This window comes from Impatiens glandulifera, chromosome 5 (genome assembly GCF_907164915.1).
Source record: "Impatiens glandulifera chromosome 5, dImpGla2.1, whole genome shotgun sequence".
In the NCBI taxonomy this organism is placed as follows: domain Eukaryota; kingdom Viridiplantae; phylum Streptophyta; class Magnoliopsida; order Ericales; family Balsaminaceae; genus Impatiens; species Impatiens glandulifera.
This window is the reverse complement of record NC_061866.1, coordinates 33,995,091-34,010,057: the sequence shown is the minus strand read 5'-3', so window position 1 is coordinate 34,010,057 and position 14,967 is coordinate 33,995,091. Positions and strand designations below refer to the sequence as shown.

The window sequence follows — 14,967 nt, the reverse complement described above, 5'->3', positions numbered from 1 at the left end:
ATCTTCATAATGGATTAACTTATTTTTTTATAAAGAATTATTTTTTATTAAATTAAATAAGGAGTTACATAATAATCATTAAATTATAAATAATAAAAAATAACATCTAAAAACAATCAAATCTAGATGTTACATTATAATATATATTTGCAAAAATTATATATTTGTAAAAATTATAATGGAACAGATTCACCAATCAAGCAATTTTTTCAAAGTAACTTTAGTGATGAACTTATTTGAATTCAATAACAATTATTATGAAGACGATAAAGTCGAGCAAACCAATTAAGTAGTGTTGGAAAAATCTCTACCCAGAATTCTAAGCAGCAATAAAATTGATTTTTATCCAAGGGTTGGTAAAAAGTTCTACCAAATAACTGGTCATCTAACAAAATATGGTCAAAATAGCGAGGAGCCTATATAAATAATTAGAAGATACATGTAAAATCTCCTTATAAGAAAAATAAATAAATAAAACTCCAAATAATCTGACAGCATCATCTCTTGCTACAAATAATGAAATGAATACAGACTCAATAAATTGTCACCAACACGTTTGGAGGATATAAACAGCAGATAACCCACCAAAGATTAAATGTATTAGTCAGATTACAAAAATTCGATATACAAATTTGATCCAACTAAATAGATTATCGTACCGAACAAAACACTGCATCAACTCAAATCTGAGTTATGGAAAGATAAATAAGACACACTTCAATGTTAAAAAAAAATGTCAACAAAAAGACCTTGAACAAGATTATTTTTCAAGTTCTCTAAAATTTATCTAGAGAAAGAAAATTGTAACTCTAAAAATGAGATATATTTGAATAATATACATATATATATATATATAAATATACATGTTTAATATAATTTTAGTTAAATAATTAATAGTTAATCTATTACCTTTTATTATAAAATGAAAGAAAAAACATATGAGTTTGAAATATATAAAAAACATATGAGTTTGAAATATATAATTAAATGAAGATGGAGAAATAAAATGAGATGAAATATAGTCACAATTAAGGATAACAATATGTATATGTGATGCGGTGATCAAACCAAATTGCCATGTTTGGTTTTTTTTTATGGTTTGACCGGATGGGGCACGGATGGTATTTGTGTCTCCTGCCCCGTTTCGTACTGATTTCACCTCGATCCATTCTCGAACACTATAAACACAATTAAATATATATAATCACAAATATATTTATTTATTCATTATATTTTATAAAATTTTAAGTTATTTATTTATAATAATATACATTTTCAATATATAACAATATATATTATATTAAAAAATATGTTTATATAATTTAATTATATATAAAAAAAATAGAGAATATGGTATAAACGTTGTCCCGTGGGGATTCCTCGAAACCGAACGGGACGAGAATGATGGTAAAAAATATTCTCAAAATAAAAACGGACAAAAATGATAAATGCATTCCCTGCCCCGAATTGCTTCATTTTCACCCTACTCGCGATATAATTTGAATTGCCATAACAAATGATGATGGAAATTCATTGCAATCATAATATAAAGGGGAAATCCTTTGGCAGAAAAAGAAAAGAGTGAAATGCATTTGAACAAATTAGACTTAATAGTCAAAATATGCATTGAAACGTAGTTACAACAAATAAGGTGGAAAAATATCTCAATGAAACATGTCTCAAAGGAAATTTTGACATGGTTAGGAAAATTTATCACTTATATGATTGCAACGATAAAAATGAAATATTAGCTGCAAAAGACCAGTTTTGAAAAATAGTCTATGTGAAATTTATAGATCCAATTATCTACTTAATTGATTTCTCAAAGTCAAATTATCTTTTGCTTATTCATGAAATCATAGTCAAAATTGAGTGTAGCTTGTTTAAGATAAAAGTTATACTTTTATTTTATATATATATGTGAAAATTTGCACATATTAATTATATATATAGTTGATCATTTATCTGTGTTTTTAGTTAGTTAGCCAGGAAAACATTTTGCTGCCAACCTTTCAAATTGACCTAACCAACTTGTTAGATCTATTCCACCCACCTTTCAATATTTATGACACACATGTTTGTTTTTATGTCAAATAATTGAAAACAACTGTTCCAAATAAAATAAAATAAAATAAATTGATAGATATAATGTTTACATTTTACACTCAAAATTAAAGTTTGAATTCCAACCACTGATCATTTGATTTATATTTTATTTATCTTGAAATGTTGTTTAGATATTATTTTAATAAATTAGTTATATCTCAATATATATATATATACCTTTCTTCAAAGTTGTATGAACCCATCCATCATCAAAATGTCTGTGAGAAAAGTGTATGGAAGCATGAACTGCCCAGACACCTTGAAGGTGATAACAAGCCTCTTTGAGCACAACCTCGATTTCGACTTCATCTCCATCGATTTCCTTAATGGGGAAAATCTACTCAAACCCTTTCTTTCCATGAATGTAATAATCTTGATCCTTTTATTTATTTTTAAATGGTACGAGTAAGAAGATTTGAACTTATGATATTGAGGACATGAGTTAATGTACTCTAACACAATGAGTTATAAGTATACAGTGTTTTTTTTTAGTTTCTTTTATAACACTTCCCTTGTTGAATGAATATATCTTCATACATGCAGCCATTTGGTAAAGGTCCGGTCTTTCAAGACAAAGACTTCAGTCAATTCGGTAAGTAGTAGTATTTACAAATGATAAACTTTTCATTTGTCCACACCAAAGATAACATAATTGAAGTCATTCTATAGGAGCAAGGTCAATCTTAAGAGCCATGGGTCACCAATACGCGAAGAACGTCAGTGAGCCACTAATTTTCCACAATGGAAAAGAACAAGCCATTGTGTCTAATTGGATCGACGTAGAAGACGATCACTTTGAACCCGCAGCACGCGAACTTATTACCATGATCTCTTCCAAGCTACCCAATGATGAAAATGTCATATTTAAATTTGGTATGGTTTTGGATGAGTACGAAACTCGTCTTGGGAAGTCCCCTTATCTGGCTGCAAAGAGATTTACTATCGCCGATTTGCTCCACATCCCTAATTTGCATACATTGATGGAGACAGCGGTGACTAAGAAGCTCATAGAGTCGCGCCCTAAGGTTGCTGCGTGGTGCAACCAGCTCTTGGCTCGGCCAGCTTGGAAGAAGGTCCTCGATATGAAGAAGTAGAAACTTATATTATTGTATTGATAATAATCATCAATTATGATGAAATAATTTCAAGTGTGGTTCTATTATTAAATAAAGAAATCTTAATGAGTTTGAGTTTATGGTCAATTAACTATATATATATATATATGTTCGGTTGAGTTATTTATTTGTGCATCTTCTTCTTTGTAACAAAGATTATTATATATATATAAATATTTAGTTTAAACAGCCATAAAACTCTTATTATTATTTTGTATGCTATTTAACGACTACACAATTACAGGGTCATGGGATTGATTTTCATTTTAAATGTTTTAAATAAAGTCATTACATATAAAAATAAAAATAAAATTGTTTCCATTTTCATTATCTTTAATGGGTACAAAGTCATAATCTGATGTTTTCCCCTTGAATGAGATGCATGGAATAAAAATGTATACCGGATCCGATTCTGTCCCAAAAAAATGGTTCCACGATTTACCCGAATCTGGCCGCTCCCGACCCGACCCGGACCCGTTTAAAAAATAATTCCAGAATTTTTTGATTTTTTTAAATCTTTTTTAATTTCTTTTATATAATTAATAATTTAATATTTATTTTTGTTTATCAGTACAAAAAACAATTTTAAAGTTTTAAATTGTTTTTTTTTTTATGGTACATGTATGAGAGAATATTTTACTTTTACTCGATATATTTTTAAATTTCAGTTTATCATGACAAATTCTATCTATATTGTTATCTATGACGAAATAATTATTTTAATCGGAACCAAATTGGACCCGGTATCGCCTTGAAAATTGAGTATTCAAATAATTCGTATTTTTCGTCCGACTGATACCCGGCCTAATTTAAGAACCAAATATTTATAAAAAATAATTTGCTTAAAAAGATATATTTTATAATTTTGAACTAAATTTGTATACTTTATAAAGTTTAGAATTGTTCACTTCTTAAATATTATTTTTAACCCTTTAATAAATAATTATTTTTTAATAAATAAAATATAATTATTATAATATTTGATATTATTAAAAAAAATTAAATTAATTTCATAAAATGTTTAAATAAGGAGAATTATATCTATAATATTAAAATTATATTATTTTTAAAGAGTAATAAAAATAATATTACTATCAAACTTAAATTTTGAATTATTAAAGGATTGAAAAAAATACAAAATTAAATATAATTTTATTTAATTATAAAGTTGTAAATCTAATAAAAAAATTGGTCAATCTAATAAACAAACATTTTCAAATGAATAAATATAGAAATTGGTCAATTTTTCTACCGACCTACTCTCTATAGGCTCTAAACTTGAACATAGCATTTTTCTTCCACAATGGCAGTCTCTGTCTTCTTTAAGCTAGAAGAACCGAAACAGAAGTCGTCGGAATCGAAACGATACAGGAGGAACCAAAACAGTTTCTTTTAATTATCGGGTCTCGGTTCGGGTCTCGATTCTTCTGTCGGTACCCGGAACCGAACGATTCTAACCCGAAATAGCCCCGAACCGAAATGAAAAAAAAAAACCGAACCGTTCGGTTCAGTTTCTTCAGGTACCCGAACCGTCGGGACACAGCTGCCATGCCTAAATAAAAGTACATAACCGATATCAAATTTATTAACTAAAAATAGTATGGTTGTGTATACAAACTTAACCAAAAAAATAAACTTTTTTCATTTTCATAAGGTGTGTTTTAAACACGTATAGGTCAGTGTAGTTATTATTATTCTTTTATTCAATTACTATAACAGATTTATTATATATCTTAGCTAATATACCACTAATATAATTATTATTATTTTTGAAATTAAATTACATGTTAGTTTGATGTTAATTATTTGAAAGAATTAATTATTTATTATAAAATATTATTTAAACATAAAAAAAATTACTTGAAAAATAAAAATATAAATAAATTATAAAGGTTTGGGTTTTTAAAAAACTCAAACAAAATCAAATATTATTTTACTTCAATATTATTTTACTTCAGTCTCGTCGCACCCATCACATTACTCAAATTATTAACCAAAATACTAAAATACTATTTATTTTAAATTATTAATTATATATATATATATATAAATACCCTTTAAGTCTTTTTATAAATAATAATCATTATCTTCTCAAAATCATCGACCATCATTATTTTTTTCTCTCTCTACGTTTTTTAAATAATCTAATCCAACCCGGAAATTTGACAAAATGACCATAATAATGACATTAGTTTGGGAAATGATTCATGCTTGTTAAAGTTTGCAAATATGACTCTTTCGGACGAAAATACCCATTCGCGTCAAGGGGCGCATATATCGCGTGACGCGAAGGAATGACCTGATAATGTTTGTAAAAATGAACTCGTGTGACGCGAAAAGGTGCGTCGCGTGACGCGAATGAGTGTGTCGCGTTATGCGAATGAGTGTGTCGCGTTATGCGAATGAGTGCGTCGCGTCACACGATGTTATTCGTGACGTGAAGATGTATTTTCGTCTTCGAACATGTCGAAAAGATCATTTTACAAATTTTATCATGTTTTGGTAATTTCCAAAAAAAAATGTAATTATTAGGGTAGTCTATTATGTTATTATGTTATTGTACAACTCTCTCATCCCCAGCAATTATGCCTTTAATAGATTATCTCTACTTTTGGATATTTGTTTCACCAAACTTTTCATTTTTTTTGTTCATGTTTCTACACCACTCAATATTATTATTTTATTTTTAATGTTGACATGCAAGTTAGGAATTATCAAACTCAAAATATTTGGATCTATGGTTCATAATCCGTTCATGAATTTTTATTTAATATTTATATATTTTTATTTAGGAATGTTCTTGAATTGAATTGTATGATAATTCGCTTTAGTTGTTTAAGTTAGGTTTACGAAATTTATTAGATTCAGTTATTTTCGAGTTGACTGCATTGTATTATGTTATAATACCATTTGAGATTGGGAGATATTAAAATGTAGATTGGGATGAAAAAATTGCAAACAGAACTAAGAGAAATTTAAAATGAAAGAGAAGTTTTATTATTATATTGTTGAGAATTAAATAACTATAATTAGATATGCATAGTCCTTATCCTAAAATGGAGTGTTGTCCCTAAATATAAACTAGTCCCTATTAATTTAAATAATATAACATTAAAATATATATATATATATATATATATATTAATAACTAAAACACATTAATATATAAAGAAAAAGGAAAAAAACCTTACTTAGACGTATGTACTTTACACCTAACTCACTTAAACGTCTAGCTTACTTGAACGTATGTACTAATAAAATGTCATTTAAACGTACATACTATCAAAAATTAGTTCATTTAGCCTCTTTTAATAACCGTGGTTAACTTTTATTTTTAAATTTATATATTTATTAATTAAATATTAATATATTTTCTCTCTCTTTTTTTTTTCATTTATTATTTCATTTATTACTAATAAATGAACCCTCTATTTTTATCTTTTTTATAATTTTTTATTATTTCTATATAAATATTTATGATTGATTATTTTAATTTTATTTTATATATATATGAGCATTCATCATTAATTATTTTAACTCTATATTTCTTCTTCTTTTTTATATATTTTTTTATATTCACATTAATTATTAATTATTTTAAAATTGTTTGATCCCAATAATTAAATATAATAATAAAAATTCTTTCAGGAATAAAATTCCTTAAACACAAAAATAAATTAATTAAGAATTAATAATTGAATAATAATAAAAACTCATTCATCAAACACTAAAAGAGTAATAATCAAATATTAGACAAAACAATTTATTTACTACTAATATAAGTCGTGAATAAAAATTAAATAAAAAATTATTAATTTCATTTTTATTTATATTAAACTAAATAAGAAAAAACCCTTTTTCATTTTTATTATATTAAATTAAATAAGAAAAAACCTTTCAAAAATAATACAATAAAACATAAAATTCATAAATAAGTTGTTAAATTTTTTTTAAAAAATGAGAATTTAAGAAATATGAGAAATAAAAACTAATAAAAAAAATGAAATATAAAAATGAAATTAATATTAAAATAATAAAAAATTTAAAAATAAAATAAATTATTTAGTTTAATTAATGAAAAGAAAAGAGAGAGAAAATATATTAATATTTAATTAATAAATATATAAATTTAAAAATAAAAATTAATCATGGTTATTAAAACAGGCTAAATGAGCCAATTTTTTATAGTACATATGTTTAAATAACTTTTTATTAGTATGTACGTCTAAGTGAGCTAGTTGTACAAGTATATACGTACGTCTAAATGAGCTTTCTAAATAAGTACTTATCTCAATAAATATTTTATTATGGTAATATAATTTAATAATATGTAACATTTTTTTTCATAAGTACAACTGAGTTGTCCGAACATTTAAAGTGAAAACATTCCCTTGAGATTCATGTGTGTTTTTTGACAGTCAAAAAAGAAGAAGAATTAATCTTAATCTCGAAAGAAGGCAAAGAAACTTACTGCATTTAGTCATTCAAAAGCAATCATAGTTTTAAAGCTGCTGATGCAAATGGCAAAGGCCTGAAACGCGGAAATAGGATATTGATAATCCATAGTGAACAAATCATTTCCAACCTTACCAAACTGAAAGAATAACATCTTCATGCTCAACTCCTTCTCCTTCTCCTTCTCCATCTTCATCTCCATCTCCATCTCCATCTCCATCTCCATCTCCATCTCCATCTCCATCTCCATCTGAGTAAGCAACAAGCTGAAAGTTCTTCACAGATGTAACACGTCCATTGAAATTCAAACACCAACACTGAAGCCAATCGTTCCACTTAGGAGACTTATTTTTCATGAAAAGCATTTTCTCTTTTTCGAATTGGATTGCTTCTGTGCGAGTAGATTTTGATCTAAAAAAGGGAAGGGTTGGGAATAGGATTCGAAATTTGTACGTGGGAATTCAGTTTTAATTGGGGCCACTCCTCTAGGCTCGATTGAAGATGCTGGGATGGAGTCCATGGTGCATTGCACAATCTTGCAAATATTTATAGCAAACTATAAGTTGAAATGACCTTATTAAGAGGTGAATCTCACTTTATGATTTTAAAAGAATATGAATAATTGCATTGATCCTCTCACAATTACAACAATCAATTCAAGTGTCTAAACAAGTTTAGAAAATCACTATAATTCAATATAGAAAATGATTTGTATACCAAATGAAAGAACAAAAAGCAAACTAAATCTTTTTTGGACTTGATCACACTCAGAGCAGGCCCCGAGGTTTGGGCTGCCCTAGCCTCGGTAGAAAAAGCCCTAAGTCTAGTTTTAAAAATCGATAAAAAAAATTTGTTTTTGGTAAGACTTGAACCCATAACCACATTGAAACTTTAAATGTATAGTTTGAACTACTAAGCTACTAGCATTTATGTTTAAAATTGTAATAAATATATCTAAATACATTGATGTTTTTAACAAATGGGCTGCCCTTGCCCTAGCCCGAGGGTTTGTCGGGCTTACCCCAGGGCCGGCCCTGATCACACTTGTCATTTGACCATTATCCAAACAGGTGATGATCATATAAAAGAGGAATCTTAAAGAAGTGACACTGTTATACCTTTCACAAAACCACAGAGGAAAAGAGGAATGAAAAGACTAGTACTAAAAGATCAATGAATTGTCATACATGTTTCAAGGATATCCTTCATCATATCTCGCCAACCTTTGCAAACACCTGCACAAGAAACAACATTTTGCCAAAGAGGCCGTGTTGTTTGAGATGACTCAATCTTCTTCAGTACTTCCCTCGAGATCTCAGGAGGAATGTTGGCCCAGCTACTCTCCTTCAAACCATCTTCTCTCAAGGTCACTGGAATCTCCTCAAAGGCCCTTAATGATCTCGACCCTAAACTAAAACCCCTTTTCGAATGTCTTCCAGCCAGATTCACTCTTCATGCCCATCTTAGACATCCTTACTTCCTTATAACAATCAATTCCCTATATTTTTCTTCATATCCAGAAATGGAAGTTCAAGGAGAAGTTGTTAAAACAAATCGTTTTGCTGAAAATGAAAATCAGAATTCATAAGAAATAACGGAAATGCATCATCAAGCTGAAACATTCAGATCCATTTTCTAATCGGAAAACAGAACGTAAAAGTGGGAAATTTGCAGACAATAACTAACTATAATTGTACTCAATTCACAGCCAAATCATGACATTAATGTAACAAAAGCAATATACATACAAGTTATACAAGCATGAGTGTAAAAAGAAATTACATTTTGTTGCACGTAAGTGTGAAAGTGTGAGGTTAAGAGATGAGACGTTGATTAGAATTGATAATTTTTTTACCGATCAATAAGAGTCGGATAACATTAGAATTTGTGATTAGTTTGTCGAAAGATAAGAGGTTGATTCAGGTTGGTGGTTGATTTACTGAGAGATAAAAAAACGTGTGAAAGTGTGATTGAGATTAATGGTTGATGGTTGATCTTCCGAGTGATAAGAGATGTGTGAAAGCGTGATGCCACGAGATGGAAGATTTATTGAGATTAGTGGTTGGCTTGGCGAGAGATAATGCTCGTGTCAAAGTAATGAGGTCTCGATATGAGAGGTCAATTGGAATTGGTAATTGATTTGTTGATGAATAAGAGACCGGTAACAGAAGATCGTAAGGTCACGAAATTAGAGGTCAATTGTGATTGGTAGTTGATTTGTTGGGGGATTAGAAGCATGTGAAAGTATGAGGTCACGAGATGAAAGGTCAATGGATTAGTGATTAGTTTGTCAATAAATAAAAGATCGGTAAAATTGAGATTGACGGTTAATTTGCTGAAATATATGAGACTAGTAAGAAAGGATAATAATATCACGAGATTAAAGGTTGATTTGTGTTGGGTCAGCTCATTTGGCAGTTGTGCCTAACAAATTAATAAAACTCATTAGAGCATATTTAATTAAGGAAAAAAACACAAGTTTTTTTTTAGTTGTTTTTCTCTCTCCCTCTTTCAGCAGTTCTTCCTCCATTGAAGTAGCAATTCCTCCATTGAAACAGTAGGTTCTTCTTCTGATTTCCTTTATCTCTTCTCCATTTGGTTAGCCATCTTTAGTGATGATGATAATGTATGTGAATGACAAGTTAGAATGAGGTTAATTGATAATTTTGATTAGATTACCTCTAGGCTTGTATTGAACAACATTGTATACCCATTTGATATAGTGGATGATTTAAGTGGCCGAAGTGTCCCGTGGTTTTTACCTAATTTGGGTTTTCCACGTAAAATCTTGGTGTCCTGCTCTCTGTTTCTTTGATTGTTTAATGCTCAATTGTTTTGACTGTCTATTTGATTACACAAAAGGGAAAAAGAATTGTTAGGCATTGTTGTAGCTTGTCTATTTCTGAATTGCTAAACAGGTGCTATTATTCGATTTCTACAACAAGTGGTATCAGAGCTGAGTTCGTTTGGTGGTGATTCTTGTATAATTCAAATGGAAGAATCGTTGAGTAGTAATGGCACGATGATCAAACTCACAGATACCAATTACATAATCTGGAAGTCACGGATGGAGGACTTATTGTGTAATTATGATTATGAAGACACTATTTTGGGTGATAAAGGAAAACCAGAGGCTATGACAGATGCAGATTGGAAGAAGCTGAACAGAAAGGCAGTTGATAAAATCAGGCAATGGGTTGACAACAGTGTGTATCAGCATGTGGCTACTGAAGTTAATACTCATAAAGTGTGGACTATTTTGAGTGAGCTGTATGAGAAGAACAACACTCAAAACAGAGCATTTCTATTTAGGAAGCTTTGCTCGTTGAAATATCAAGATGGGTCTTCTATGTTTGAGCATCTAAATGCTTTTCAGGGGATTTTAAATGAGTTGGCTACGATAAGAATGAAATTTGATGATGAGCTTCATACTATGTGTTTGATTAATTCCCTGCCTGATATTTGGGAGACACTTGTGGTTTCAACTACCAATTCTGTTCCACAAGGTAAGCTCACTTTGAAAATGATGAAAGAGAGTGTGCTGAATGAAGAGGCTAGAAGAAAAGAACAGGGCTTCTCGACTCCAAGTCAGGTGTTCGTGACTGAGAAAAGGGGTAGAAGTAAAAGTAAAACTCCAAAGCATCGTAGTGGCAGTTCAGACAGGTCACGGGGAACATCCAGCTCGAGAAAAGAGATTACATGTTATCATTGTGGCAAGCCAAGACACAATAAGTATCAGTGCAGATCTTTGAAGCGGGAACAAAAGGAGAATAAGCAAGATGGAAGTAGTAAGGTTGTAGATGTGGGTGGTAACGACATCGATATTATTTACGACAATGATAGTATCAACCTTGTTTCTCAAGATACACAATGGCTGGTAGACTTGGGTGCTTCTTATCATGTCACCAATCGTTGTGATATATTTGCTTCTTACACTAGTGGACAGTTTGGTTCAGTAACGTTGGGAAATCATGTTACATGTAAGATTGTTGGAAAAGGAGATGTCTGTTTGGATACTAACACTTCGTGCGAGCTATTTTTGAAGAATGTTCGACATGTTTCCCGATATTCGGATGAATTTAATCTCTACTGGTATTCTTTATGATGAGAGCTATCATAGTTACTTTGGTGAAGGAAAATGGAAACTCACTAAGGGGTCTTTGGTGATAGCTAAAGGAAAGAAGGTCGATTCTCTTTATGTGACAGAGACTAAGTCTTACGGGGGAGAAGCAAATGCAGGTAATGATTGTTCAGCACAGCTTTGGCATAAGCGACTTGGTCACTTAAGTCAGAATGACATGCGAGTTCTCTCCAAGACAGTCGATCTTCAGGGCTTAAAGTCCACGGATTTGAAGACATGCACAGATTGCTTAGTTGGTAAGCAAGAGTTTCCTTCAAAAGTTTCTCTCAATCTAAGAAGCCCAATATCCTAGATATGGTTCACACAGACATATATTCTATGGATTCCTTGACTTTAGGTGGTGCTCATTATTACATCACTTTTATCGACGATTGCTCAAGGAAGGTGTGGGCATATTGCTTGAAGACTAAGGATCAAGCATTGGATTACTTCAAGTTGTTTCATGCTGAAGTGGAGAGAGAAATTGGGAAGAAGTTGAAATGTGTTCGTTCGGACAATGGTGGCGAATACAGAGGACCATTTGTGGAATACTGTAAAAGTCATGGGATCAAGCTTTTGAAGACTGTGCCAAAAACACCTCAACAGAATGGAGTTGCAGAGAGGATGAACAGGTCTATCAATGGGAGAATTTTGTGTATGTTGTCTCATGCTAAGTTGCCAAAATCCTTTTGGGGAGAGGCAATGAAGACAGCGGTTGATCTGATAAACCTTTCACCCTCAACTCCTTTAGATGGTGACGTTCTAGAAAGAGTTTGGAGAGGTAAAGACGTCTCTTATGATCACTTGAGAGTTTCGGTTGTAAAGTATTTGTTCATGTTCCTCGAGATGAGAGAGCTAAGCTTGATAGCAAGACGAGACAGTGTATCTTTATTGGGTATGGACGCGGAGAATTTGGGTACCGATGTTGGAATCCGGTTAACAAGAAACTAATTAGAAGCAGAGATGTGGTATTTTTTGAATATCAAACCATTGAAGACTTTGAGAAAAAAGAAAAGTCTAAGTCTACGGAGAATGAATTGTCTGACAATGGTAGGATTCGTATACCACAATCACAGCCCAATGATGTGGAAAATGCCCAAGTTGAGGTTGATGAGACTCCTCTAGTTGATGATGAGTCAATAGAGGAAGCTGAACAAGATGATGATAGTTCTCTAGAGCCATCCGATGATCAGCATATTAGAAGATCTAGTAGGCAGCGACAACCTTCTAGTAGGTATCCTCCCAATGAGTATGTGATATTGACTGACGGAGGAGAACTAGAAACCTATCAAAAAGTATTGTCTCATGAAAACAAGAACAAGTGGTCGGTGGCAATGCAAGAAGAGATAAATTCCTTGCAAGAGAACGAGACTTATGACTTGGTGAAACTTCCGAAAGGAAAGAAGACTTTGAATAACAAGTGGGTATTCAAGTTGAAGCACCAAGAGAATAGCTCACAACTTCGATACAAAGCAAGACTGGTTGTGAAGGGCTTTGGACAGAAAAAGTGGATTGATTTTGAAGAGATCTTCTCATCGGTTGTGAAGAGGTCATCCATCAGAGTTGTGTTAGCATTGGCTGCTAGTCAAGATTTGGAAATTGAACAACTAGATGTGAAGACTGCATTTCTCCATTGTGACTTGGAGAAAGAGATCTATATGGAACAACCCATGGGTTTCAAAGTTAAAGGTAAAGAAGATCTTGTCTGCAGGTTGAGGAAAAGCTTGTATGGGCTCAAGCAAGCGCCTAGACAATGGTACAAGAAATTTGACTCCTTCATAGAAGCAAATGGATACAGTAAGACTACTTCTGATCATTGTGTTTTCATCAAGAGATACGGTGTTGATGATTATGTTATTCTTCTGCTCTATGTTGATGATTTGCTGATTGTTGGGCAAGATATTACGAAAATTGAGAAGCTCAAAAGGGATTTGAATAAGTCTTTTGCGGTGAAGGATTTGGGTTCAGTGAAGCAGATCCTAGGCATGGAAATCATAAGAGACAGAAAGAACAGAACACTTTGGCTATCACAGGAGAAGTACATTGAAAAGGTACTTGAGAGGTTTGTAATGAAAAATGAAAAACCGGTTTCAGTTCCACTTGCAGGTCATTTCAAGTTGAGTTCTAAACAATGTTCTACAAGTGAGAAAGAGAAAGATGAAATGAAGAATGTACCTTACTCTCACATATATATTCAAATTAACCACAACTCTCGACACGCTAATCCGAACACTTTAAAAATTAAGCATCATTAATTATATATATATATATTAGTTAGTTAAAAAGTTAAACTTATATCGTTAAAATGTTCCGCGTTCATCAAATTTGGTGTTGAATTTATAATATAAAGTGTTATTAGCCTAATTGGTTAAAGGGTTGTACTTGTTTTGTTAGGTTGCAGGTTTAAACCATACCTATAGCATTTTTAACCGTTTTCAGTTTATGGGCGGGTCAACCCACAATCTGACCCAAGTATCTATTTACTTTCACATATATATTCAAATTACCACAGCTCTCGACCCGGCAATTCGGACACTTTAAAAATTAAGTATCATTATATATATATATATATATATATATATATATATATATATATATAGATATATAGATATTAGATATGCATAACCATAATTAACTCCACAATGAAGTGTTGTCCCTAAATATAAATTAGTCCCTATTAATTGAAATAATGTAACGTTTAAAATACTTCAAAATAAATAAATAAATAAATATATATATATATATATATATATATATATATATATATATATATATATATATATATATATATATATATATATATATATATATATATATATATATATATATATATATTAATAACTGAAACACATCCATATATAAGAAAAGAATAAGTACTTATCTAATAGATATTTTATTATGGTAGTATAATTAAATAATATGGTAACAATACTTTTAAAAAAAAAATAGACTAAATATGGGTGTTATTCCCAGCATTTTAGAAAGTGAAAACTTTCCATGAGATCAAAACTTCCTTGTGAGTTGTGTCATAGAATTCTTTTTACAGCCAAAACCGTACATTAAGTTAGGCCATAACATTTTTAAATAATAACATAAAGGAGTGAACATTAGGATTAGATCTAAACTTGTCATAATTAAGATGCAAATACATTTAAAAGAAGAATAAAGAAA

At 30.6% G+C, this 14,967-nt stretch overlaps 1 protein-coding gene and 1 pseudogene across 1 annotated transcript; one reads left to right on the top strand and one right to left on the bottom strand.

Annotated features, from left to right (window-relative positions):
- The first annotated feature begins 2,300 nt into the window (after positions 1-2,300).
- LOC124940540 (glutathione S-transferase APIC-like) lies at positions 2,301-3,301 on the top strand. The gene is made up of 3 exons (XM_047481065.1): positions 2,301-2,470; positions 2,650-2,698; positions 2,776-3,301. Exons 1-3 carry the CDS (start codon positions 2,321-2,323, stop codon positions 3,198-3,200), a joined length of 624 nt encoding a protein of 207 aa, XP_047337021.1. The 5' UTR covers positions 2,301-2,320; the 3' UTR covers positions 3,201-3,301.
- A 4,390-nt stretch (positions 3,302-7,691) lies between these two features.
- Positions 7,692-9,138, bottom strand: LOC124939248 (annotated as a pseudogene).
- Between the last annotated feature and the right edge of the window lie 5,829 nt (positions 9,139-14,967).